General features: G+C 38.0%; 1 protein-coding gene across 1 annotated transcript in view; it reads right to left on the reverse strand.

Moving 5' to 3' along the window:
- PTPRZ1 (protein tyrosine phosphatase receptor type Z1) overlaps positions 1-27,208 on the reverse strand; it is a gene marked incomplete at both ends in the record, with an annotated part of 141,493 nt that overhangs the window by 11,664 nt on the left and 102,621 nt on the right. The window contains 9 exons of the mRNA XM_080363690.1: positions 245-408; positions 1,448-1,582; positions 2,858-2,992; positions 3,747-3,829; positions 5,085-5,181; positions 7,617-7,702; positions 11,006-11,097; positions 18,269-18,413; positions 22,102-25,684. Coding sequence (XP_080219816.1) covers positions 245-408; positions 1,448-1,582; positions 2,858-2,992; positions 3,747-3,829; positions 5,085-5,181; positions 7,617-7,702; positions 11,006-11,097; positions 18,269-18,413; positions 22,102-25,684 — 4,520 coding nt within the window. The remainder of the gene's footprint in view (positions 1-244; positions 409-1,447; positions 1,583-2,857; positions 2,993-3,746; positions 3,830-5,084; positions 5,182-7,616; positions 7,703-11,005; positions 11,098-18,268; positions 18,414-22,101; positions 25,685-27,208) is intronic.

Genomic DNA, 27,208 nt, shown 5'->3' on the forward strand with positions numbered 1-27,208 from the left:
CAAAAAAAAGAACATAGTGCAGAGCAGCATCATCTTGTTTACAGCCATTATAGAGATTTATAGAAGTGGCACAGGCAGTTGATTAGTTGGCCTCACCAAGGATAGAAATACCAGCTAAGAAATTAATCTTACTCAATCAGGAACTGTTACATGTGACAGAGTGATTTTGCTTAACCCACCACTGAAAAATTATTCTTTCTGCAAAACAGAAGCAGGGTGAACCTTATGGCGGTAAAAACCACACCTGCAATGAACCACAACAGGCCCGACAGCGTGGCGCTTGGCGTGCGATGCCTTCCGCACGAAGGTGAGCACGGGCAGCGTGTATTCCGGAACACCCATGTCAGGCCACTGGGTATAATGGTACTGAGTTACTATGCGTCCACTAGACCTCCCTTTCTGGGAACCCTGCAAGAGAAAAATAGTTCTGTATGTAAGCAGCCCACCTTTGAAAGGCAGCTCTTCATTATTTTATTTATGTACCTGATAGTTCTCAAATTAGTGTTGCCCCTATTTAGTTACAACATGCCACCTTACTCTGAATATTCCATCTTTCAAAGAGAAGACAAAGGGCCAGTGCTTCTGTCCCATCATCTAGCCCACTGAATGGAAAAATGACCTGGTACTGTCCCTTAGAAAGTCATAGAGAAAGATTAAGAGCACTGGAGGGATAAGAAATTACAGCTGCTCTTAAGAGTCACCAGCCATTCCTGGCATTCTGCTCCTCTGTTGGGCAGGATTCCTCTCACCCAGCTTTGGTGATCTGCATGGGAAGTAGCCTTGTGTAGGCTGCTTTCCTAAGCTCGCTCCCTCCCTCCATGGCAACTCAGAGGCAGGGACGCCTTCAGACAGCAGGTCATCTCATTCATAGATTGGCTCCTAAAATAGGCAGAATAAATTACTTGACAGTAAGTGCATTGCGCACTAATTGTACAGGGAGGCTGAGAGACTAGGCACCTAACATTGAGATGGCTGAAATAAATAAAGCTTTCAGAATCCCCCTCAAAATAGCCAATGTCATGCAGCTGAGGTGAGAGCATGCTGGTTCTGATTACAGTAAAACAAGGTGTGGATTCACCTGTCCTTAAAAAGGAAAATGGACAGCTGAGGTGGATAATTTAATTCATACTCCATTTTCTACTAGCTGCTCTCTTTCTGAAAATGTACCCTCCTGCTCACCAGGCAGGCAAAGTCCACAGCAGTTCTCCAATGTGACCACTGCTTTCTCCCTGATGGTCCTATATCGCACCAGGACTACAGGCCAGTGTCTTCTCAGTTTGTTGACCTGGTCAGATTAACTGAAGTGGACAGGCATCACGGCTGGCTGAGACCTACAGGGTTCAGCTTTATGTATACAACAGAAAAGAGCTGCCGACTGCCTTAAAAAGTATTCTGAGCAACATTTAACACTCCCTTTGCCCAACTATGTTTCCAGGATGCCACAAACCTTTTTGATCTTGGTGTTTCTAAGAGTAAAATTCCTCACAGTGTAATAGGCAAGTACATGAACACTCTTCTGAGTAACTAAGAAGTTCCCATATTCTTCACTACCTTCGGCAGGCCAGTACTGGTCACATTTTCTCTGTTAGAAAGCAAATGAAAAATAGAGAAAAAGAGAAAGAAAATAAAATGTCAAACTAGCAAGGTGAAATGTTCAAATTAAAGATCAAAGTCAATGACAAAAACATACAGAGACTCTCAATATACCCAGTTTATAATAGACATGATCTTCAGCACAAGAGAACAAATATTATGTATTTTATGCTTTAAAAAGAGATGGCTGTGCAAAGACACTCTTTATTTGGAATACTCCAAAAGAAGAGAGGTTTAAATCCTGTTATCAGAGTTAAAGGGCTCTATGGTTGTGGAACTTGCCATTCTATAGGCACTCCAAAGAAAATAACAGATAATCTACAGGAAAAACAGGAAGACATTCACGTCAGTAGAGTCATACGTGGCTTTTGGTTGGTTCATAGCATGGGGAGGGTATATTTATACCCGATCAGCAAGTGATCTTGTGTGTGGCCAGAGTGTAAAGTAGGGAGCTGTGATGTCCAGCCTTTTGGTTGGGCAGCCATACAGCCTTCTCTAGGAGTACTAGAAGAGCACGTTTACAGCACGGTATTATAAATTATGTGGTACCCCCAGTGCGGCCCTCACCTGCATTTGCTTTGTCTGTATCATCTCATAGATGCTTAATAGGTCATATGAGAACACTTACATGCATTTCAGGCATTGCTGCCAGTATGTGGCTAGTGTGATGCAATGTCCCCTGTGACCCCAGGGTCCATGTACATGCCTATTGCATAGCCAGAGAAATGCACATCCTGTGATGGGGTTTGACCCCACTTTGTCTCACTGGGAAAACGTTTATCTAGTCGTGTGGCAGGAAAAGTCCCACGGGTCCCACGGGCTGTTAACAAGGAACAGCCAGTGTATCCAGAAAAATTCACCTGAACTATGGCCTTCCCGTTTCCAGGGACTAAGGCATTGCTGAGAAAGAGAATGACGGAGAGCAGACTGCTAGCGGAACGTGGTACAAGGTCTGCAGTCTGGCCATGCCTAAATATATACAACAAGTCTTTTTTTCAGTATAAGACAATCTTCTGTAGTTATACCATGTTATTTTCAAGACTTCAGTTGTTGACAAGAGAGTTTACATGTTTTCTTTAGTTTTGTAGTACAAATCCTCATCTTGAGACTTCTATAGCCAATTCTAGAACAAGCAGCTACTACAAACTGTTGCATTTTGCTTGATAAATGCCTAAAGCAGATTTTTAAAAGGGGGAGAAAGGAGTCTACTAGAGGTAGATCTATCAACATCAGAGAAATAAATAACACACAAAGGTACTCATACCCTTCCTTTCTCAACAAGATTAGTTATCATCACAATAACTTCTACGTTATGTTCCCATATCATTCTCCAGAAATCTTCTGCTGTCGATTTTAGGGGTCCTTGAGCTGCAATGTAGGCTTTTGGCTTGTTGTAGCCCTAAATTGAAATACAACAAATGACACTTGTCAAACCACAGTCTGTGAGCAAAAGGAGGTTGGGAGGAGTACACGACATTTTACGTCTCTATTTTTAAAGAATCTCAAAAGCTTTAAAGTACTTTCAAATTTATAACTATCCAAATTGCAGAAACACCGTAGCACCAGATGACATATGAATGCAACTGTTATGTCAATGTTTATAATTCCAACAAATAGGATGTATGTTCAAGTGCCTGTGTTCCGTCAGAATGTTGACATGATCGTAATTATGAGACATCTGTTATGATAGTGGTTTAAAAAATGAATCAAGATCATTCGCATGTAAATTGCTGGGTAATGACAACTGAATAAATGGTACCTCGGTGAGGCTCTCAGCCAAATGGCATCTTTCTCTCATGAGATTATCTCAGACAGAAGAACTAACCACTTACCAAAATGAATAAAAGAACAAACATTCAGATGCGAAAGGCTTCTGAAATGACTCAGAAGCAACAGGGCATTTTTTGTTTCATAAAGCTTTTCACTAAGCCACAACTGCTACAATAATAAGATGGATTCAAGAAAGAACTGGAGTTTTAACTGCGTTTTAACTTTGTCGGCTTAATTTAGATGATTAAAGTTTTTTTTTAAATCAAATATGCAATATTGGGTTTTTTTGTTTGTTTTTTTTTAAGTCTGTTCACCTCCATACATCAGTATTTACAGAAAAGGCTGACAGATGAATATGTTGGTAGGTAGAAAAAGGCACTTACATCAACGTAGTTGGCATTAATGTAATCAGTCAGTTTTCCATCCTTTTCTGCAAGCTGTGCTAATTTAACCCTAGTATGATCATCTGTAGTAAAACAAGGGAGATAATAAGCATAGTTTTCTGCAAGAATTATATTCCTCCTATGAGAAATCTTTTTTAAAAATACTGAAATGAATTTTTACTGTACTTAAGACTAATGCAGTGACAATCACATATCCAAACACCCTATGCTTAGGTATGAATCAGATTCAAAATTCTAGTTTCCTGAAAAATAAAATAATGAATCCAAGGATTCAAAGATTCAGAATTTAGCTGCCTGAACAGAAGCACCTGGGGTCATTTTAGGCACTGGGACATATTTCCCTAGAGCCGGGGACTGCCATGGCTGCGTGGTGTCCTGGCTGGCCTGGGATGACTTGATTCAGCTCCACAGGGCAATTCTTGCTACTTGAGGTGCCCTAAGCTGCTTGTGCGTTGCCCTTTGATAACAAAGCCTCTGCGCTGTCACCTTTTGTACAACTAGGTGCAAACAGAGTGGCAAAGGAAAATCCCTGACTTTCCTTCCCTCTAGGGGTACGTTCAAAGAGTTGGAATGGGATTTCTTACTGCTGGTTTACACTGTCTTCTGCCAGATGGGCTTATTCTGTATCTTTTTATGTTAAGCTTTAGTGATGTTGAATGCTGAACACATATTTAATTTATAGCTTCTTGTTACCAGGACAAAGTTGAAATACTATAGAGAGATAAGAAAAATATATTAAGCCACCAAAATGATACAGAGCCCAGAGGCAACAGCTTCAATGAGAGCTTAACAAAACTCAGTAGATGTGTTTTAGTAAAGAAAATCTGGGATAGTGAAGAAGGGCAACACAATGAGAAAACGTGTCCTGGCTAATGAAGCTGATCTTGTGGCAGGGCACAATACCCCATAAAACCAGTACATTAATATTTATATATGACAGTAAATATATCCAGAGATTGTGCAGCTCCTAGAGAGGATAAATCATCATTATTCTAGATCAAATATTATTATTGTGGCAATCAAAATATCACTTCTTTGGCTTTATAATGGAATTATAAAGAAATCTCTCACCTCCCTTTGGGTCATCACAGAAGAGACAAATACGTCTTGCTAACACATGCTCATCAAAGCAGCAAAATGCCAGAGGACTGACTTGAAGAGATGTGAAACATCATGCTGCTCCTCTCCAAGCACTTTGCTGAACAGTACCCAGAGCTTTCAGTGCAGAGGTATTTTTATTTTCCTTTAATAACATATAAATCTGTATTTGCCTATAAATATCTTTGAAACAAAACACCAAGTGATGCATTTACTTACAAGCAACAATGTTTATGTATCGATTCTTATTCTTGTTGTCAGGATGATTAGAGCTGTCTGATGTAATACCTAGATCTACAGTACAGCTCTGGATTTCCTAAAAAAAAAAATGTATGTAATACTTTAGTAAGTACTAAGATACATTAAATGTCTTAAAATACAGTTAAGTCAGCACAAAAAGAACCACAGCCTTATACCCATTTATCTATGATATTTTACAACTACTTCATTGCTAAAAAAATGCAGTGAAATAATTCCTTACCTGATAAAACTCTTTCAGTGTCTAATGAGGGAATGAATGCAAAAAAAGTAAAAAAAATCAAATTCCACAGCACAGAATAAATGGATAAAAGTGTTTATATAAATTACAATTACTATATGGAAAACAGTTATGGTCATGCAATATATATCTCCATAATAACAACAAAGCTAATGTAACTCTTAAAGGAAACTAGAGGTAATTTTCCTCTTAGAATACAGCATCTGCCTTCCTATCATTAGCTTTAATGTTAGATCTGGTGAAAGTTTATACATATGAGCAACATCACTGACTTTGGACAGATTATCTATATATTTAACTGTTCGTTGGATGTGTTATTGGTCCTTATAACTGCAGTAGTTTCTCTGGGCAATGGTTTTGCTGTCTTTGCATCCAGCTGTAAAACCTCCCCCGGAGCAGGAGGGTTTGTTGCTGACCTCAGGGTGCTCTGGCGAAGGACAGCGTTACAACTCGTAGTCTGTCACCAGTTTCTCAATGAACCAAACATCTTTACAAAAAAAGACAGAGACAGGCCTGAGAAGACAGGCATAAAGTCTATAAAACTCACTTCTTTTTTTTTTTTAATTGTATTGATTAACTGACAGGAAACTCAAGCACTTATAAGGTCCTCATTGTTAAGTAGGAAATACATTGTCATGACTAAAAATACTATAATAATGTTTTCCAACACTTTTAGGATTTATTTTAATATTCATCACCTTCACATTCAGCTATTTAAATTTATATATGAAAAGTGGTTACAAGTCTGAAAATTAGATTTTAAATACCAGTTGTTTTAAAGTAATATAAATAAAAACCTGAACAGCCCTGTACTCTCCTCTCCAAATGTAAGCTGACTCTGCAGAGACAATGATTATATTAAATTTTTCCATTTCTTCTAAGTTCTTTATTGGTAAAGAAAAGACCAGGATGCTAATTTGGGGGTAGTCTGTAAAGCCAAAAGGCATCTCCAAGACATGATAAAGAGACTGAGCTTTTGTAATAGTTAAAACAAGCATGAAATAGTTGAGATGGTGTAGGTGTAGCTCAGTGAGATGCAGCATATCTGGTGTTTGCATCACTGCTGCAATTTAGGAAAAGAACAATTTAGGCTGAACAACTTGATTTCTATATTGCCGTCCCCTCTAATGGCGAAAGAACTTTGTAACCATTGTATCTACACACAGTCCTTCAATGTTTGCTGTTATTAACTGCCAGCCCAGCTGGAGCCCCGTCCTGGCAGTGTGTACACACACGTGTAACAGGTACTGGACATTCCCAAGTATTTACAAGCTTGTCCCACAATCAGGTGGATGTTTGAACATTAAATTAATTGGAGAAGAAATGCTGCTGAAGAAGGTTAGGTGAATGACATGGTATTTTTTTTTCCATTAGATCATAATACACTGGCTGGGGAACCAAAAGCAAACCCCAAAGATGCAAAACTATGAATTTCTTCACTTTTAGTATTGTTTCTGCACTAGGAACATTGCCATCATATTTTAAATTAAGAGAGATCAATTAAAAAACTTGCTTCCACCTCGACTGACTGATTTTGTTAGAAATCCTTGTAAAGAATCTTAATAGCACAGCTTTAATTACAGAATTTGAGTTTATGATGTTTATTTTATGACTTAAGTTAGAACACATCTGTCGTTAAATTGCTTGTAAGGCATATGAATGTGAAAAACAATGAAGTTCACTAGTTAGATATGGTGATAGTAGCATTATATGATGAAAGCATATGCTTCAAAGTTCTGAAATACCTCATGTGAACCATGTATTTTAGGACAGGGACAGTAAAGCTTTCACGACTACTTAGGAAGACTAGATTAGCTCCCCTGTTAATCAGAAGTCTTGTCAAGCGTACTCATTATTACTTCCATAATTTTTCTCTGTAAATGGAGCAAACAAATGTGGGTAGCTTCTGCAAATTCAATTGAAATTAGTGCTGGAAAACCTTTAGATCTAAAAACTGTATCTGATGAACCATAGAGATTGCATTAACTTTGCCGAGTCTATTCACACAATCATTTAGTATTTTACCACAGTGATAAATGTTGCTATTTGCATGCCAGTCCTGTTAGCTTTTACAAATCTCCCTAGTCCTTATGCATAAACAGTCCTTACTGGGCTCGCAGTACTCGTATTTACATGCATTTATGAAATTGGTCCCCAAGCCAGAATGTAATACCCAGTTCATTGTTTCCAGGCATTTGAACTTAAAATTATTTGTATGTGCTAAGAAGAAAGACGACATCATAGAGCCATACCTCAAATTCTTCAGAAAAACCATTACTTGCATGTAAATCTGCAACATGTTTTGGAAAATGCTTTATTGGAATTGCTCCAACATCATCTTAGGGATGGGAAAAAACAAAAAACATATTTATGAAGAATAAAAAGCGAGTGACATATAAAGAAGTTTATACGTAGGCAATCCACACAACATTCTGAAATAGAATTTTTGGCATGAACTTTGGGTATACGGCTCCCACAAAAACAGAAGCACTCTTCAACATCATTAACATTTCTAAAATCATTCTCTAACACTTACACATTTCTAAATGACCATTTGCAAAGAAGATATAGAAAATGCCTTCCTATGTCTTGCTCTGTCTTTAAACCCTCAAAATCAAGGTGCCGACTCTGCAAGATGCTGACCTTGCCTGTAAATTGAAAAGCACTTGAGACTACCTGTGAAGTCAACGGGAAATGGGATGATTGGGAGTTTACTACACAATGTTCAATGGGAGAGGTAGGAGCAGAGCTCTGAATAACACTGGTAAAGAAAGGATGATCAGGTAGAGGAGGTCTGGGTGCTTTGGGCTGATTCGTGTTGCATTGGGACTCTAATACAGTACATGGACTGGCCACATAGTCCTGAGCCAACTGTATGGATGCACCATTACACCAGTAGCATAATTTCAATTCATGTGTTGCACGTTTGCATTGGCATCCCAAGGAAACAACAACTAATTTTCATCTTTAACTGCATGAGTGAGTATTTCAGTAGGGATTTTGCCCCCATACTCCCCTTGGTTCTGATTACCTATTGATAAATGATCTTATTTCCGATCCTGGGAGTACTGACTGCAAATTTTCCCATTAGGTTTTAAGTGAAAGATTCAAGTTTAAGACTTTCTGGATACTCACAAAGACAACAACTATATCCTTAACCAATAAATGCAACTTCTGGGTCCTGATACTGAGTGTGAATTTTCCGTCTGATGTTTATATTTCAGGACATTTCAGTTTTACTTTACACAAATACAGAAGAACACTCTTGCATAGAACATGCATTAGAGATCATGTCAAAAACCTTTGGGACTTTTAATCTGCTCTTTCCTGCAAATATGCTATATAAACAAAGTAATTTCTTCTGTTAATTAATTACCTGTTAAAGGATGACATTATTACACTTACTTTTCGTTCTGAAGAATACTACTTTTTTTTTTTTTCTTTTTTTTCCCCCAAAGCCTTTCATGGATTAAAAATATCTTTATTTCACAATCTGTAATTTTATCACTGTTCCATATGAAAGAGAAATATCAAAAACATTGAACAAGGACCTGTTATTTACATGAACAGATGTTCAGCATTTAGGCCACCTAACAAATTTAGCTTTTAGTTACGAAGAATTTGTTGATTTGTATTGAAATCCATCTGGTCTTTCACTTACATGAACGCAATGAATACAAAAAGTGAATTTATCTAGTCAAGCCTAGGAGAAGCTGAACAAATGTGTAACATGCTTCATAGATCAAACCTGGCATAAAACGTTTATTCTAATGATATGCAAACACGAAACCAGAAGGGAAGGTAGATGACCCTAAGGGCGAGGACAGTAAGGGACAAAGAGATCTCAGGTTTGGTGTTGTTGCTGTTTTATTTCCTTGTCAGTGCTAATCTCGCAATTCAATCACTTCTGACTCCAGGAATACATTTTATATCTCAATGGCAGGTATCACTTGAAACTAATTAAAGGTTGATAGTGGGGCCTAATATTACCCTGTAATTCATTATTTGTTCTAAATGTGTCTTTGAATTACGCTGCGAAGTGCCAGGGCATTTTCTGTGAATAACTGAAATTCTCCTATCTCTGCCAATGAAACCCCACAAAAGGAAAACTTAATATATACTGAGATCTGCAGAGTGCGCTTTTAGTCATAATAGTCATAATAAAAAATTAAACTTAGCAGTTACAAAAGGCTCATCCTGCTCTATGCTCTTTGCCAGTATTATACTATGGTTAGTCTCAATTGCTGTAAAATTACACTGTGAAACACTTGTCCAAGAGAAAACACAAAACCTGCTCTCTTGACATCTGTTACACACAAAATAAAACAAAAATACATCCTCAGTGCTTTCAACTTTTTCCATAAAACATTTTATGTATCTTTCAGTCAGAAAAACTTTTCTCTTTAAGTTAATATTTTGGAAGGAAAACCTTCAACATCTTATTTAAACACTCAGAATAACTGTAAGTGCAATTCTGTCTTATGACAATGGAAAACATTATCTCCCTGAAGTGAGCTGTTCAGGAGGAAACGCAGTAAAATTATACAGCTGTACTCCAATATAGTTAATGATAGAGAGTGAGAGCAGAGTTTTCCTATAACAATTGCCACTTCACATTAATATATAATCATGTTTTCTGAAATCAAGCTACATCCCTGCCTATTAACCATTTAGAAAATGGTTATGCATCCCCTAATAACAGCAATCAATACAAGAGGCATCTAAAGATCCCTACAATTCAGTTACAACAGAAGCCTAATGTTCTGGATTTATTAATTGTGTTTACTAGTTACCTACACAAGGGCTGATTCTGTTTCCCTTAGTCATTCCAAGGGAAACCATCCCCCTTTGTACAGTTTGCAAAAGTATTACTTGTGGAACAAGATATCTTTCTATCATGTGTGAAAATGTGGTTCGGGATCTGCTGTAGAATTAATCTATTTAAGGTACTTTTCATTCCACTCAGATTGAAGAAGCTGGGAGGGCTGCATGTGCTCCTCTGATACTCTGAGGAGGAAAGAAAAGTAACAGTTTCTCCAAATAACTGTGGTCGATATGAAATCAGAATATGCTAATCATATTCTGCACTTAGGTATCATTTTAATGAGAGACTCATAGAGAACTTTACTAGTAAATGTGCTAGTAAAATCTATCAATTAAAGAAAACATTGTAATTGAAATGAAATGCAGATAGATGAGGCACATATTGGTCCCGCTGGTAAACAGAATAGGTCATGTTCTATAAAATGCGACAAATTCAATTAAAGGAAGAAATACAGCAGACTATGTTGCTTGTGTAATCCTCTACTTTGTGACAACAAACCAGAGTTATTTAGTATAGCTCTAATTTCTACACCAGAAGACTTTTCTAGTGAGGCTACACCTCAAACGGCTAAAAGGCACAGGGTATCTGTGAGACAACTCTGTAAGGTGAGGATATTTCTCTTCTGTGTTACCTACAGGAGAGAATATTAGTAACGCTAATCTCTGCCTCCATCAAGTGCACTTGTGTTTATTAGCACAAGAGGGAACAAATCTGGTTTACAGACATTACAGCATGTGAAGAATTAATATGGACACATACAAGGCAGGTTCTTCCAACAGCTAACACCAGTCCACAGAACAGTTGACAAAAATATACCTGAGACTGGGAAGACTGGAGCTGAGGGAGCAGAAATCACTCGAGGTGATGTATTATCTTCTAAATAAAAGTGAGCAGTCTGGAAACATTTCCTAGAGAGGAAGAAACGTAAATAAATATTGCAAAAAAAAAACATTACCTGAGACCTTTTGGAATTCTGGCATTACTGAGTAAGAAAGAAAATCACAGTTTTGAACATCAGTTTTTCATGGAGTGTCAAATACTACTGCTACAATATAAATATTCCCCTAATACACCACCAAATTATGCATACAACCTGAAGACACTACATTAACTCAGTATTATACAGATTCATGCATCTTTACCTATACCAGAGGCAGAAGACAGAGTACACATCAGACATAGTGAAAGCTGAATCTCTGCATCAGGAGCTACTGTAGATGCCGCACAACAGTTCCAAGTATAAAAAATGCCATTGTCTTCCTTGCTTATCCAAACACATAATTACTGTTCCCTTTCACGTGACTATGCTAGCATGAAGATGGAGCAACGTATGAGATCAGTTCTGGTAATTCATCGATAGATCCTACTGCAGACACGGAAATGCAATAAAAGACAACATGCCCTGTAACACATGAAACGGTGGCTCCGGAATTACTATAACTGGAGCTAAAGCATTTTTTTGGTAATGTAATCACATCACTGAGGGGCACCTTAATCAAGGACTTCCTGAAGCTGACGGACTGAAACAGGGGAATTTATAACTCCAGGAGATGCTAGCTTTGTTGCAAAAACATTGAAGGATGAATACAAATTGAATCAACCTTAACTATGACCCTCAGTATTATTTGTATCTATGCTGTAATCCAGATGTGAAGATAATAAGAATAGCATCTGTTAAGAGTCCAAGCTCTTCAAAGGACTAAATAACCAACTGCTGCTGTAAGCATTGCAAAGCTTCCTTAATTAAAAAATCTCCATATGATTAGACAGGCTAATAACAATCTTTACTCTGGGTCACTTAATCTATTTGAATTATTATTCATTAGTTAAAAAGAAATATATGCATCAGGAAAATTTTAATCTAATTTTATATTTACAAGATTTTGCTTCTTCAAAGCTGTTGGCTGAAGCTATTGTATGATTGTTTGCTATTTTGTGTAATCACTGTTATTTTACATTCTTCTATACTGTTCCTGTATCACTGCACTAATGAAACCCCTCATATAATAGTTATAACGAAAAAGAAATTTTGAAGCTACTTTGAGGGACAGGGAATATGTGGATGTTGTTATTCTTTCCAGAACCATTAATGTATATCATAAAGTCTTTGGTAAGCTTATTTGAATTAAGCCTTTGGGAAACATGCCCATACACTTGGAATGTGTTGGGAATTTTATGCCTTTGTACAATGCAGATCCTCTTAAAGCACAAGAAGAAGTGGGCAGCTACATCAAAGGGAAAATTGTGGCATGTAAAATAGTTCTGATGATTCACATGACAAACACATTTGGATTCCAGCTAGAATCCTCTAAAAGTAAATTTGTGATGATCATAGAGGAGACTGGGCTTTGCATGACATGTTTGGAGTAAGACTATCCATTATGTACTTGGTTTTACTTAGAAATTGCAATTTTGGATGCAACCAAGAAGACATTCAGGATGTGCCTGAGAACATATTCCTAATTTTTAAAGAGGCTCTGACATTAGCACTCCATAGAGTCAGCAGGTGCTGAGGTGAGAGCGGCTCAGTGCGAGCATAATACTCGAGAGTATCAGGACTGTGTGCAGAACGTCTGTGAGAGGCTGGCAAGTATCAAAGTGCTTCAAATCACTAAACACTTCAGTGAAGTCTGGCCCTGCCTGCTGGGTACAAAGAATACTGATGCATTATGTTTATGAAAAACAGTACCAACCAAACATGCCAACCAGTCTGACACTAAACGTTTAAAAGCAAAATACGTCCTCCCCCTGATGCCTGCTGCTTATGAACAATGATCAGACATGAAGTTTGGAGACTAACATTACACAGTTTTGTCACCTCCTTGCTTGAGAAAAGGTTGAGCTAAAAAGAATTTAATTAGCATAATGGCTTTCACATCTAAAGCAGTACTTAAAATGCCCTCATAATATGCCATACATTCACTATCCCTCACTGAGCTACTGTATCTTTAATCTTTAACAAGTTAATTGTAGCTGAAAATAAATTACACCCTTAGCACATTTGGGAGACAAATTCATAGCAGTTGACTTAACCTGTAATAAGACTCATAAATAGGCACTCCATCTGCTTCTGTATCAGCAGTGAAAGCCATCATGACTAAACCTAATGTTAATAACCATGTCTTGTTAATTATCACTTGTTGTTAATGAAAAAAGTGATGACTATTTCAAACTTCCAGACAAAGGTCTCATCACTCAATGTTAACCTGATTATTTAATTTGCACCTTTCATCACAGCATTTAGATCTTCAACCTAAAACCGTAATTTGTAATTTAGACACCGCACTTCTTCAAACACACACTTTATATATGGAGACAGTGCTAAGCCATTGAGTTAATTAGTGTCTGTGTCTGTAGGGGAAGCTGTGCAGCAGCAGCAGCAGCTCTTTGGAGGGACGCTAGATGTGAATGAACACTTAAATGTGAATAACCTGGGACAGGGCTCTGCCTCAGATTGCAGAGAACATGGTCTTCCTGGCCTGTGGGCCCTGGACCCTGGCTGAGGAGATGCCCCTGCTGGGGCAGGGACTGCTCAGAGCCTGACTGGGACTGTCACCGAGGCAGGTGACACGGTGTGGAGCTGTGTGTGTGTGCCAGTGTGCACATGTGTGCAGAGAGGGCATCGCTCTTGTCGGCCAAGAAGGGAGATGAATCTCAAGAATCAGAGGCATCTGTGACAGGAGGGGTTTGCATATCCACTGTGCGTCCAGAACAGTCTTAGAGGCACAATTATTTCTTTCTTTGAGAATTTCAGGGTCTTCTGTGCTCACAAGATACCTCCCAACAGGTATTGCCAAACTCTTATTAGAATTTATTTTTAAATTGTTCTGATCATTTAACAACCTGATGGCTCCAAGGATCCTTAAATGGATCCTCAACAGATCTAGTGATTCAAATTATTCCATTTTTAAATGGTTCCAATTAATTTTTAAGTGCTCATCAGCTGAAATTTTATTTTTTTAAATTTTATTAACTCTTTTATTTAAATTTGAAGTCACATAGTTGAGAGGTTTTTCCCTCATGTATGGGTGAGTGTGGCCTTTGTAAGTTTAAATCTGTTGTTAGTGTGTCCCTGCATGTGTGAGTTTAACAGTCCTTAGAAGGGGTTCTCAACTCTATTGCCATAAACCTGGCTCGGGACTCAAGCCACCAGTTCAAGCAGTGGATAGAAAATAGTGTTCTCTGACAGCTGTGTTTTGAAGATATAGGGTGGTATAGGAAAGAGAAAATTTGAATGACTATTTAGGGTATTGTCTGTCATTGGGTTGGTCATTTCTGAAACATTTCTGTCATGTAATGTCTAGGCTTCATGACACCCAGCTGATATTCAGAATGTCTGTAGACAGAAATGTAGCTGGAACTGCATCAGTGGTTTACCGTTCACATTATTAGAGCTGGTTTCTTACTGAGATGCACATATATTTTTTGAAAAAGAATCTTGAATGATGCAACTCCCACTGACAACTCTTACCATTTTACTGTTTTCCAAGCTCTTCTGATAACCATTATAAAAATTGATCTGCACAAACAGCCTGACATTTCTTCCTATACTTCATTTCAGCAGGTTTATTTTCATTTATCACTTCTATGAACGTTTCCAGAAGAGTACACACATGCAGAAGCAATTTCCAGTATATTATATGTCAGCACAGAGAAACTTTTTATTTCAGTGACCTTAACAGATAAGGTTAATTCAGCAAAATGGGAATGATGAAGCCATTCAGAAAGGAAACGAACAGAGCAAGGAGATTCAAATATCCCTGCTGCATCTCTGCTGCAAGGACTCAGTCAAATAGATGGACACTGAGAGAGACAGACAGCCTCTAGATTTGGATGGAAAATTCCCTCTAAAGCTGAAAAAAACCCCTATGCAGATGACAAGGCCATCAAACAGGCAAAAGAATCTCCTTGTTTATTCCACTGTAATCTTAATCATGCCGGAGAAATGAAAGGAAAATGACATTGCTTGAAAATTGCTTGAATTACAAAAGATTTCATACACAGAACTAGAGTAGTTCAAAATTGTGTATTTTCCTACTGGCAATTAGACAAACTTCAGATAATATTGCCATTAAAAGTTTTCATCCCTGTCAGATAAATGGATATTTTATCACAGAAAGATTGAAATTGTGCCTAATGAGATAGTGAAGAGATTGGGGAATTTCCTCAAGTGATGATTAACAATTTCATGTTAAAAAAAAAAAAAACCAACCACCCCAAAACCCAAACAACAGATGGTACGGAATTATTTTTCTGATACAAGTCATTCAAGTGAAGAACAAAATAATTTTGCCTTTTTTTAGCCTTGAGAAACTGGAACTTGTCGCTCTTGGTAGTTATTTGGTTCTTGAATCAAATAACTCACCTTTTGCAGATTCAAATTAGGAGCTAATGGTGGAAACAGCTCAAAGCACTATTCACTCAAATACCCCACTAGGACAAACCAATGCAATTCTTGAGTACTGTTGCCAAAGGAATATAGAACAACTTCTTGCAAACCTAAATGATTCATGAGCTTTAATAAGTTAAAATAATTGGCCCAGATAAAAACAAAACAAAACATTATAAAAAGAAACATTGACACTTCACATCAAATATTAAAAAAGAAAAAACCTAACCACAAAAATTCTTACAGTCTTTAGACTAATATTTTTTAGGCTTATTATAAACTGCATAGCAATAAAGTTAATGTTCTGATTTTTCCCAGGCTTTAATAAGAGGTGAGCGTTTTGGCACCTTTGAAAGAGGGCCACAAAGTCCTACCTACAGTACATACTGTTTATGTTTAATTCCTCTGAAATAAGAAACACGTTACTGGTGTTATCATAATGCCAAGAAAATTTTCTTGAGGATTAACAAAAAAAGAGCTCCATATTTTATCTTTTAGTACACAAGAAATATAGGAAAGATTAAATTCAAGTTCAAGAAGATATTACTGCTAACAGGATTTTTGTTTTATTTTGAAAGACCTATGTTACAGAATTGTTCATTCCCAGAGAAAGGATACAAAATGAACACAATGTTATTCGGCAAAAACAAGCTTGTAATGTGTAGGATTACTAGAACTGCACTGTACAATCTGGGTTTTAAAATGGATGGTGTTCTTTGGCAAATAAGAGATTTCAAACACTATTCAGTATTGGGGATGAAACCCTTTGGAAGATGAATATGAATGTTCATGTTGTGTAACTTGAAAGAGCCGAAGAGGTTCTCAATGTGGAAGTGGTTGGCTGGAAATGCTGTGATGGACAGTATAATTACCCAACTAGACATAAACCAGGAAATGAGTTGTGGAGTTCTTACGTCAACAAACTACTTCCTTAGAAAGAAGAAGAAATCTTGCCTGGAACAAAGGGAGCTAGAACTCAATTACTTAAGCCTAGTGTCTTCAGAGACAGGCTGTATCCTGTCCGCATGTGGGATGTACCCTGCTGAGCTGAGGGCAAACCAGTGTCAAGAGACTAGAACAAAAGTCAGTAAGCTCAACCCTGACACCACAGCCCAAAGAATACAGCAGTCAGTAGCTTGGAAAGGGCAGTCTGAGGTCAGGTTCCCAGTTCTTAATCACCTTTATGCATTTTAGATTAAGCAGGATTGAGTAGGAGAAATAAAAACAAAACAAGAAACCAAAAACAAACCAACAAACAAAAAAAGCCCACAAAAAACTACAAAACCAACACAAAAAGCCCAAGCTCTGGAAGCATCTGTGAAGTGTTTGGGCCTGCCTTCCCCTCTTGTTTGTACAGCTCCTGGAAGAGCTGTTTCTTGCAGGTACTTTATGTGGTAGCACTACAGAAGCAGTAACAGGATCAGGTTCCCAGCAGCCACCAAGCAATAAAAATCTCCATGGCAGGAAGTTTTTGCAATTTACTTCCCTGTTCTGGATCACTGTGTTTCCTCTCTGGCAACCCGTGCCCTTGAGAAAGCGTTAGGGCTGTGCATGGATTCTAAAAGTTCTATGAAAGCTTAAGCAGACCTGTCCCTAGGAAGACTCTCTGGCTTTATCGAGAACCAACGAAACAGAGCCAAAGGCTTGAGCACTGCCACATACTGTCACATGGCTATGCTCTTAGCTCAGGCCACCTTGCATTATTTCACACGATGCTCGACAGTCTGGTGCCAGCACGGGCCAGAGACCGTCCCCAGCAGGTGATGTGAATGCAGCCATGCTAGTTATTCCCCCTGTGAGGGAAGAGTCTTCTGCTCTATGGAAGAGATCTGTGCCACGCCAGCTGATGTGCTTTATTTCACAGGATAGATAGAGTCTTTTGCCCTCACTGATTATGTTATCATGACTTTTTATAGATGTCACTTCTCTTTAGCCCTTTTTTTTTTTTCTTACTGTCTTATCAACTTATCAAGTCACAGAGAAACAGGCCCATGAGCGAACCTGAGCATGTGTATGCACATGAAACGCATCTGTAGCTACCCACTGAATTGTTTGAAAAGCTGGGAGGTAAATTTTGGTTCGGAGATAGGCAGAATCACAAAGAACAACTTTTTAATCACAGAATATCATAAGAGCTACTCAATAATTAATCTTAAAACATTCACACTAATATACTAACATTAAACTATCCCAGTTCTGTCTTGCATACAGTGTCAGCTACAGTACACTCCTACAGTTCTATATGAATAGCTTATTCACATAGTCCTGTGGAAGACCACAGACTCTCATCCTGAATTGACAACTACCTTTTTTAACTGTTAAAGAATTGGAAAGATAGGAAACAAATGCATACCATGCTACTTTTCTTCTCCCTCCTGTTCTTCAGTGCTCAGTTAAGTCACTTGGCTTCTAGGCATTAACAATCACAAGTAACTGTTTACTAATATCCCTCAATATGGAAATAAACTATTTCCAATGGTTCAACCCTCTGTAACCAAAAAGAATTTTAGTTGAGCATTTTTGACAGAAACCTCCTTATTTTGACAGCTTCATGTCTCTGCAGAACTGGGAGCAACACAAAGACAAGATCCAGTCTCCTTCCTGTAAACCAGCTCAACAATGTCAATCACATTTTTCAAATAAGAGCTCTTTAGAACTGAAAAATAACAAACAATCAAAAAGCAACTTACCTCCAGTATATGAGAATACCCACAAGAATCACTAGACAGATAAAAGTCAGGGCTGATACGACCACAAGTGGTATAACTGTCTTCTTCTCTGATTCCAGACTCTCAGCTAGACCAATACGAGACTCATGGCTACTATTACTTGCCTCTGCAGTCAGAGAAAATTGAAACAGTTCATGTTTAAATTCTGACAAATGTACAGCACAAGTGAATGTGTCTTATAAAGAGCCTATTTAATACCACTTACCTCTATTTTTTACTATGTACTGCAGAAAGTGTACACATTTGCAAACCAGCTTACAGAAAACAAGCAGATAGAAGGTAAAGAAAGTGTTCAAGCTTATGTGATTCAGCCTTCCAGCAGTGGAAACTTCTCTTTGCAAGAATAGCAGATTGTTGTTAAAATATAGGAGAAGAAAGCTTTACATTTTCATCTGTTTATTAGCTGAAAGCCAACTGAGTTAAAGAATCTAAATATATAATACTGGAATGTGTAAACACCACTTAGATATTAAACTGTCACTTATATAATGCAAATCTGACTAATAGCTTAATAGGAAAAATTTCTAACAATAGTCTCTATGTGCTTGCTCTATTGCACTTAAGCCTTCTGTATTTTAATACATTATCCATCCTGAAACTCGCCTTTCAGATACACCCTTCTTGCAATACTTCCTCCTCCAACTCTACTGGGGCCAGAATTACATTTCCTACCTCCATCTTTCCAGGCAATCAAATTATTATTTGGATATTGTCTAGATTTCAGACTTATGTCAGCCTTGTAATGCTGGATGACGGAAATATTTAGACATAGGAACCTCTATGAAGATTAAAACAGTATATTTTATAATCTCATTAAAATACGGGAACACAATGGTGGGTGAGACCAAGCCTGCGTTTTTGAATTTGAGTCATAACTTAAAAAGTAACCACTTCAAAACTGTGATTTTGACACAAAATGACTAATTCTTTTCAATCTGTGCAGTTTACTGTGATCTGTGACCATTATATGAGATAAAACACAGAAATAAACACGTTCATACTTGTTAGAATTAAACCCCTAGATTTTCTAAGAATGTTTTCTGCTTTTGTGAACAGTCCTAATTCAATGGATGTTCTGTATGGGATCAGAATTTTGCTGTCTAGAAATCAGTTGCACTCCACTGGTATTTCAAGGGACCCATTCCACAGGAATAAAAAGTTTTCAGACAAAAGGGAGGAGGGAATAGAGTTGTATCTGAAAAAAGGACAACAAAGCACATGTCCCAAACAAGATGTCAAAAAACAAACAGCTCACACAGCACAGATTTCCAGGCAGCTCTCTGTTTCCATTTTCTTGAGTTTAGGGGCTTTCAGGGCTTTACATGCAAAAAGGTCTAGGCTCTGATTTTGCAAGTATCTTCTTGGTTTTGTTCAAAGTACACAAACACCCAAATCAATCACTACTCCTTAAATCCTGCAGCTCAGTGTGCAAAGCGATTGCAGACACAAGTTACTACTGAAAAATCTGTCTCTGAGTTTCTGGTGAGTAGGCTAAAATCAGTATTCCCTATTAATTTCAGAAGAAACTACATGTATGCATGAGAGATCAGAACACAATCTCTTTGAAGCATTCAGACTTGCTTATTCAACTCAGGACTAATTCATACTGTAAACCTCAGTCTTATATGTCTGATGATGGGGTTCCTTCAAAACACAAGACCCAATCCTATTTGCATTCCTTCTAAGGGGAAGGAAGAGCAGGCTTCTGTAACAGGGCAGTTCTTGCCCACTTGGCTATCACTCCAATGATGGCAGCTGGAAAGGCAATCTCATCTATAGTAGATTTCTTTGCACCCTAAAAATTGATGAGTTTGGATCCTTTACACATTTCTTTATATTAATTTATCTTACAGTTTTTCAACAGAGGTTGGAAGGTTTAGGTAGTCATAAAGGTCTCATGGAGAAATCCTTAGTTCAGAATAAGCATAAAAATGCATTAACAATGACAAAGACTAGGAAAAGTTTAAATGACATTTTTTTCTGTAATGGTCATAAAAGGAAGACAATTCATCATTTTCTGGTGAATTCACTGTTATGTATAAATAAATTCTCAGGTTTTTTTGTTTTGTTTTCTTTCCATTGTTTTATAATTTAATGAAAGCAAAGATGTCTGACTTACAGGACACCATGTTAGACATGCTCACACTGAATTTTCAGTTTATTAAAAGACAATATCTGGCATCATTTATTAGAAAAAATTATGTACATGAAATGATACTCTATAGTGTCTTTCAATAATATCTAGAAGACAAACTATAAGTCTGTTGAATTACCACTACTACTCCAGTCATGTATAATCCTTTTTGAACTACTATCAGTAACAATTCAACTGACACCCATTATGTAAACTATAAATCTCTTATGGTAACAGTCATTCACATTAATAATATAAGTTTTGAAATACTGATGTTCTTTTTGCTGATTTCTGAAGAAATGTTATGCATTTTACACAATACTACTTACCTACTGATCTAACTCACTTATTGACTCAGTTTTGTAACACCTACCTTTTAAGGACTCCTACTAATTTCAGTATATTTTCTACTTTATTTCAGTATGTTTTCTATTTTAATTTTTATTTTCTATTTTTCACATTCTATTAGCCCCAACTACACAGAGTGTCAATTTACCACCTTTTCATATTAGTTCATATTCTGTTGTTCATGAGTAATAAGATCTCATGTGATTTAACTGTGTATTTGCAGGAATGTGCTGAAAATTTCACATGCTTTGTGGATTCCATTCCTTAGTGGATTTAGTTGGATGATACTGCCCTCTACAGATGCTGTGAGTACTTAATGGAAGTTCAATTTATTTTCTACAACGTCAATTTATTCCTGGTTGTTAGTGTGGGGTTTTTTTTTTGTGTGTGTTTTTTTTTTTTTTTCCCCAAACATCATAGATATTGTTTCTGACTTTACTCTTGGATTTTTCAATGCTCTAGAAGAGGCAATGCAAACTATGTGTCTGATTACCTCAAGTTTTTCACAATGCATTTTTAAATACAAAGGACATGCTTTGTATTTATCAGGTTTTTATCTATGTGAGGTTCAGTTTTGCCTTTTGACCTTATCCTTGGAATCACAGATGACAAATACTCTCATTGACTTTAAGAGGACTAAATAGGAAAACAGCACTAAATGTAAACAGGTACAGGAATATCTGGCTCTAAGTATTTTGGAAATGTGAAAATGTGGCACAAAATGTCTGCATGTCACTGAAATCTAAAGGTGACATACAGAGTAAGAATGAAAGTGAATGTTTTTATGAGGCAAGATGGATCAGAGTCAAACTGAAGCATCTTTTTCCTTGCTCAATGCATCTTTGAAAACACAAAACAAAACACAAGGAGGAAATGTGTAAGTTTACCCCAATCTCAGAGGCATGATTTCCTCTGGTGATTTTCCGTAAGGGTAGTACCTGTCTTCATACAAGGAACTTACATCCTTCTTAAATCTTTAAAACTAAAATTAAACCATTAACGTTGAAACAAATTCTGGTTTTAGAGTGTGCACCAGCTAACTTCTGCTGGCAGTACACATCTGTCCAAAAGCAGAGCATGAATCTTCTTACTGAAAAGTATTTCAGGTGCAGTTTTAAGTAGCCAGAAGTAGCATTCACAAGATAGCCAGCTCAGCATGCACCCCCTGTTCCCCAGTGCTTCCTTAATCACACCCACTGGCACGGTTATGTTCTCCTTTTATTATATGTAGATAAACCTTCTCATTCTCTATGGCACAAAAGCATCCCCTCACAGCTTTCCATGGTATTTGTTAGACTTATCCATGACTAACCTGCCTCAGAGATGTTGAATACAGATGAGTGATCGCTAGTAACAGATGAGGCTGATGACTGTGATGATCCAGGAGTTAATTCTGAGTTACCTGCTTCAACTGCCCCTTCAGTGTCTCTCTCATTAAGGTCTGGAAAACTGAAATCTGTTGAAGTTTCATTATCATTAAGGCTATCTGAGGTACCTTGGCCAGAACCACTTTCTTCATCACTTGTAAAAACAGCCCAAGACTTAGACTCTGATGTGTTTTGCAAGGGGTCACTAGCAGCTTGAATGTGGTTCTCCAAAACTGTTGGGTCGTTCTGCTTCTTAGGTATCAAACTTGCTGTCAAAGTTGGTATGGATGTAAAATTATGTCTGTCCGTGGCATCGTTTATCTGACTGTCTGATGCAGCAGTCGAAATTTTCTCTTCTTCTTCAGGTTTCTCAGAATATAAGCTTATAATTAGGTTACTCTGATCCTTGTTATTGTTTACCTTTGTATCTTCCTCCTCTACTACCATATCCTGAGCTTCTCTATGGGAAGTGCATGAGATACAGTTACTTACAGGGAAGTCATCATCATATTCATCGTAGTCATCCTCAACTACAGAAGGCCACAAATCAGTACTGGACATGACACTGGGAGACAACCCAGAGGATTCTCTAGTAGGAACCAGCAACCTACTCAAAGTTACAGGGATCTCACTTTTGGGAGGAATAGTCGTAACAGAAATATGTACGTTTGATAAAGGAAGAGTGTGACGAATGGACACGTCAGAATCAGAAAGAACTGCAGGCATATGAACAGGATCAAACCCAGGTGCAGAACTTGAAGAGACACTGGCAGCCTCACTTCTTTCAAAAACACTTGAAGAGATACGGTTGTCTGCAGGAGTAGCTACATGTGGTAATGTATCAACTGTTAGGAAGGGAGTTGTTATGGCATTCACTGCTTGAGGGAGAAAGGCATTTGTATTTTCTAAACTGGCCAGCTGGGATGAAACATCGCTACTGTACAATGAAGGCATAACCTGCTGAGTATCTTCAATGTTAAACAAACTGGATGAAACATATTCCTCACTTGCATAAGAAACAGATAAACCTTGAAGTGGCGCTGTGGGCTTACTAAAAGTGTTTGACAACGTATCAGCAACGGAAGGTGCAGATGTAGAATGCAGCACGGTTTCAGTCGTAGTGGAACCTGGTGCCATTTGATGCAATATTTGGTCAAATGTAGAACTATCTTTGTGAACCCTGGAGCTTTCAGCCAATATTGGATCACTAGGCACAACTGCAGCCGTGTTAAGCAGAGTGCCATCGCCAGAAGATTGGAAGGAGGACTGCAGTAATGCTTCATTATTTAATGTAGCTGAGGTCTCAGAAAAGTATAGCTGAGTCGAGGATAACATTTTGCTATAAGCAGGGGCAGAGAGAGCTTGATCTGAGCTTGCACTAAGCATAGGTTTAAGCAAAGTGTCATCAAAGGCTGGAGGTGTAACATGCAAAGTCTGAATGGAAAGGTGACTTTCTGTAAGTTTACTAATATCACGATCAAATATCTTAGTAGTGGGAAAAGCAAGAGAGACTGGAAGGACTCCCTTTGTGCTAGAAACAGGAAGTGGGTGTTCTTGCAGAGATGTATTCTGCTTAATTATCTCATCGTTAGAAACAGATGTAGAAAGTTCATGTAGCACTTTACTTTCAGCACTGAAAGTTGTTTCACTTAAAGAAGAGGAAATTTGCAGTTCTCTCTCATCTCCATATATAACATCACCTTTTTGAAGTATCTTATTAACATCACTAAACCCAGATGATTCATACGTAATTTCATCTATAGAATCAGAGGAAGAAACGTTAAGGACCGTCAAAATATCTGTATCAGGCAAAAGGGATTCACTACCAGAGTATGCTTCAGACCAATCCATATCACTAGATAGAGAGCGCGTAGGCTGCAGCAAAGTATCAGCTTGTAATATTACAGAAGAAGCTTTATGCACCAGTACATTGTTATAGCTGCTAAATAAAGGATCTTGACGAAACATGTCAACAGAATCATGCACAAATTCTGTGGAGTCATAGGAAACAGTAAAGCTTTGGAGGGAGCCCACATTACTAGACAAAGCATAAGGAAGTTCAGACATTGTAGACAGTACATGCATATTTAAATCACTGCTGGATGGTTCAACCTGAGAAAATATGTGAGTTCTATTATGACCAAATACCAGTGTCTCTGAAGCAGCATGAGTAGTTTGATGTGACACCACATCAGTGTATTGAGCAAGGCTTGGCTGTATTAATGTATCACCCTCTGCCAATGTCAAAGAAGCATGCAGGGACACCTTATCACTTGCAACAGCTGGAGTAGCACTTTGTGGAAACATCTGAGAAACTGTATACAGACGGTGAAACATTTTACTACTGGAGGAAGCAGAGGAAAATGTAAGCAAAGGTACATCGTCATAGGAAGACAGGGTGGGTTCAAATGACACATCAACACTGGGAAATACAAGTGTGGCATGCAAGGTCACATCACTATCTGATGTAGCAGGGGTAGTGTCGAGCATCTGAGAGTCAAACAATAAAGGGGTGACTAGAGGAAACACTTCACTACTGTAGGAAGGTTGAAGAGGTATCTCACCATTATAGACTGGTTGAGTTGTCTGAGAGAGTACCTCACTGGCAGCAGAAGCAGAACCATATTCTCCAGAGCTTGAAGAGATAGAGTGAGGTGATAATTCAGCAGAGGAGAAAGCAAAGGTAGAATAATGTGGCAATTCTAAATCCGCATCTGAGGTGTCCTGTGAAACCACTGGACTGCTGGAATAGGGCTCTGTGGCTGGCTGTAATCCCTCTATATAAGCATCAGTGTAACTGGTCTGAGACAACTGCTTGCTTTCCGATGTATCAAGAGATCGAGTTGTCGGAACTGTAGCATTACGAAACCATACATTTCCATCGGTGGAAGAAGTATGCTTTGGAGGATCATCAGAGCTTGAGAATGCTAAACCTTCTGAAACATATTTAATGGAGCCTTGGGAAAGAACATCATGTATGCTTGTATCTGGGCTTCCTGAAGGAAGGGTGTCTTCTTGGGAGGTCTCCTCTGTAACCAGCTGTGCTGAAGAAGTGGTGAGAACCGAACTCCAAAAGTCGTCAGATTCCTGATGAGGTTTAAAAGGAGACAGTAAGAACCCTTCATCACTATGGCCAGTAGTGGTTATTCTTGTTGGTTCAGTGCCTGAAGAAAGGTATATGTATTCTTCTTCTATGCCTTTGGTGGAGTCAATGAGTTGGGGAGGAATTCCAGTAGTTGTTCGGGATTCCAAAAAAGGACCTTCCTCTTCTTCAGAAATTTCACTAGCAGGTGGAGAAGTAGGGTAATAAACTGCTTTGAAAACATCATCCTTACCATGCAATTCTTCTTCTCTTGTTAAATATCTATTTGTTTTAGCTTTACTGAGTTTTGTCCCCATTTTTTCTTGACTGTAGCTGGATGTAGTCACCTGGAAATCTTTCCTCCTTATTTGGTTTATTGTACTGTCAGTGCTAGGAATCACTGCAGCTTCTTCATCCACCTCTGTTTCCTTTTCATCAACTTCATCCTTTGAAAAAATATCATAGCCGAATAAAATTAGAAGTGTTTATAGACACTGTACACAAATGAAAACCAAAACTTCAATAATATATTTTCCTGGCTCCACATAAGCAAGTGAGGCAAAACATGAGAATGTCTGAGAAGACTGTTGGTCTTAAAGCAAAATATTTAGCTGCAAGAACAGGTATCCTGTTCTCTCTTGAAAACATTGCTCATTTGCAATACAAGCAAAAAAATCCTGTGTCAAAACAACTTCCTAAATATTGTGTTACTTTTGCTCTGTTTGAAAGACAAAACCACTTATAGAGTTTATCTACTTAATTAAAAAAGCCTCTACCTTTCCTAATAAAATGCAATTATATGTGCGGTACGTATCAATGAAAAAAGGTTTTGCTTTTACAATGTCTTAGAGATTTGCAGTGACATACTGATATTGACTACTTTCTCATAATAACAGAATTTGTAAAATGTTTTGATGACCTGTCCTTAAATCTGCTGAACCTTCAGAGTTTTCTGGAAAAGCAGATTTCAGGAAGGTCAATATGACTTTAACAGTTTTTTAAGTGTTGTGAGTGATACCACTTAGTCCCAGTTGTGATCCTTTTTTTTGCTGAATATGGATATACTTCACAAAAAATCTGTGTTAAAGCTTTGAATTTTAAGGATAGATCCAAAAAGAAAAAATAAAAATTACATACTTAAATACAATCAGGATTTAGGCAGGCCTCGAGCATCTAAGTTCAAATCCTTTTATCCCCTCTTCAGCTTTCCCTGCCTCAAATAAAAAAAGCTAACAGGGAAACATCTAACTTGCTCAGTGGGCATTTTCATTTTGAAGCTAGACACAGCAGTGCCTGCAGCTCTGTGCTGCGCCCCCACCTACAACCACACCAGAACCAAACCTGTCTGAGCACAACCCTGCAAACTAGATTGAGGGGCACCTTTGGTTTCTGAAGAGTGTGATTTGATAGACACACATAGCCCTAAGAGACACCAACAGGACAGGGCCTCTCGCAAAACACAGTTATAACTCTTTTTTCTTTTGAAGATCCGTCTTGGTGATGTGGTGGTAATGCCCATCTGTTTTTATTAAAAGGATAATGTTGAGAGAAAACACCCAGAAGACAGGAGACTGGGATGCGGTTATTAGTCTGAGAAATCCTCAGTTTCCACTGTATTTTAGGCTGAGTAGATATCCTGCTCTTGCACTGAAGTGAGCAGGGCACAAAAGAGAGAATAATGTAAAATCAACACCCTTTGAAAAAAAGTTCCCAAGATGATGCACAGCTGAATAAACTATTAACTGGGGCACTCAGCCAATAGGAGCTTTCATCCAGCCTCATCAGAGCGAGGGTTTTAAGCACCAGGCTAGAGCTGTGCTCACACTGGCATCTCTTTTTGTTCCAGGAACATCTAGTGCACTCACACAATATAAGGGACCTCAGACAGGACTCTCAGGCTTGGATTTCATGCTGAGGGCTAGATACTAAAGATGTAGGGACTAGACTGTGTGTCCGCAAACCTGGACTTG

The sequence above is a fragment of the Nesoenas mayeri genome, assembly GCF_963082525.1.
Source record: "Nesoenas mayeri genome assembly, chromosome: 1".
Taxonomy (NCBI): Eukaryota; Metazoa; Chordata; class Aves; order Columbiformes; family Columbidae; genus Nesoenas; species Nesoenas mayeri.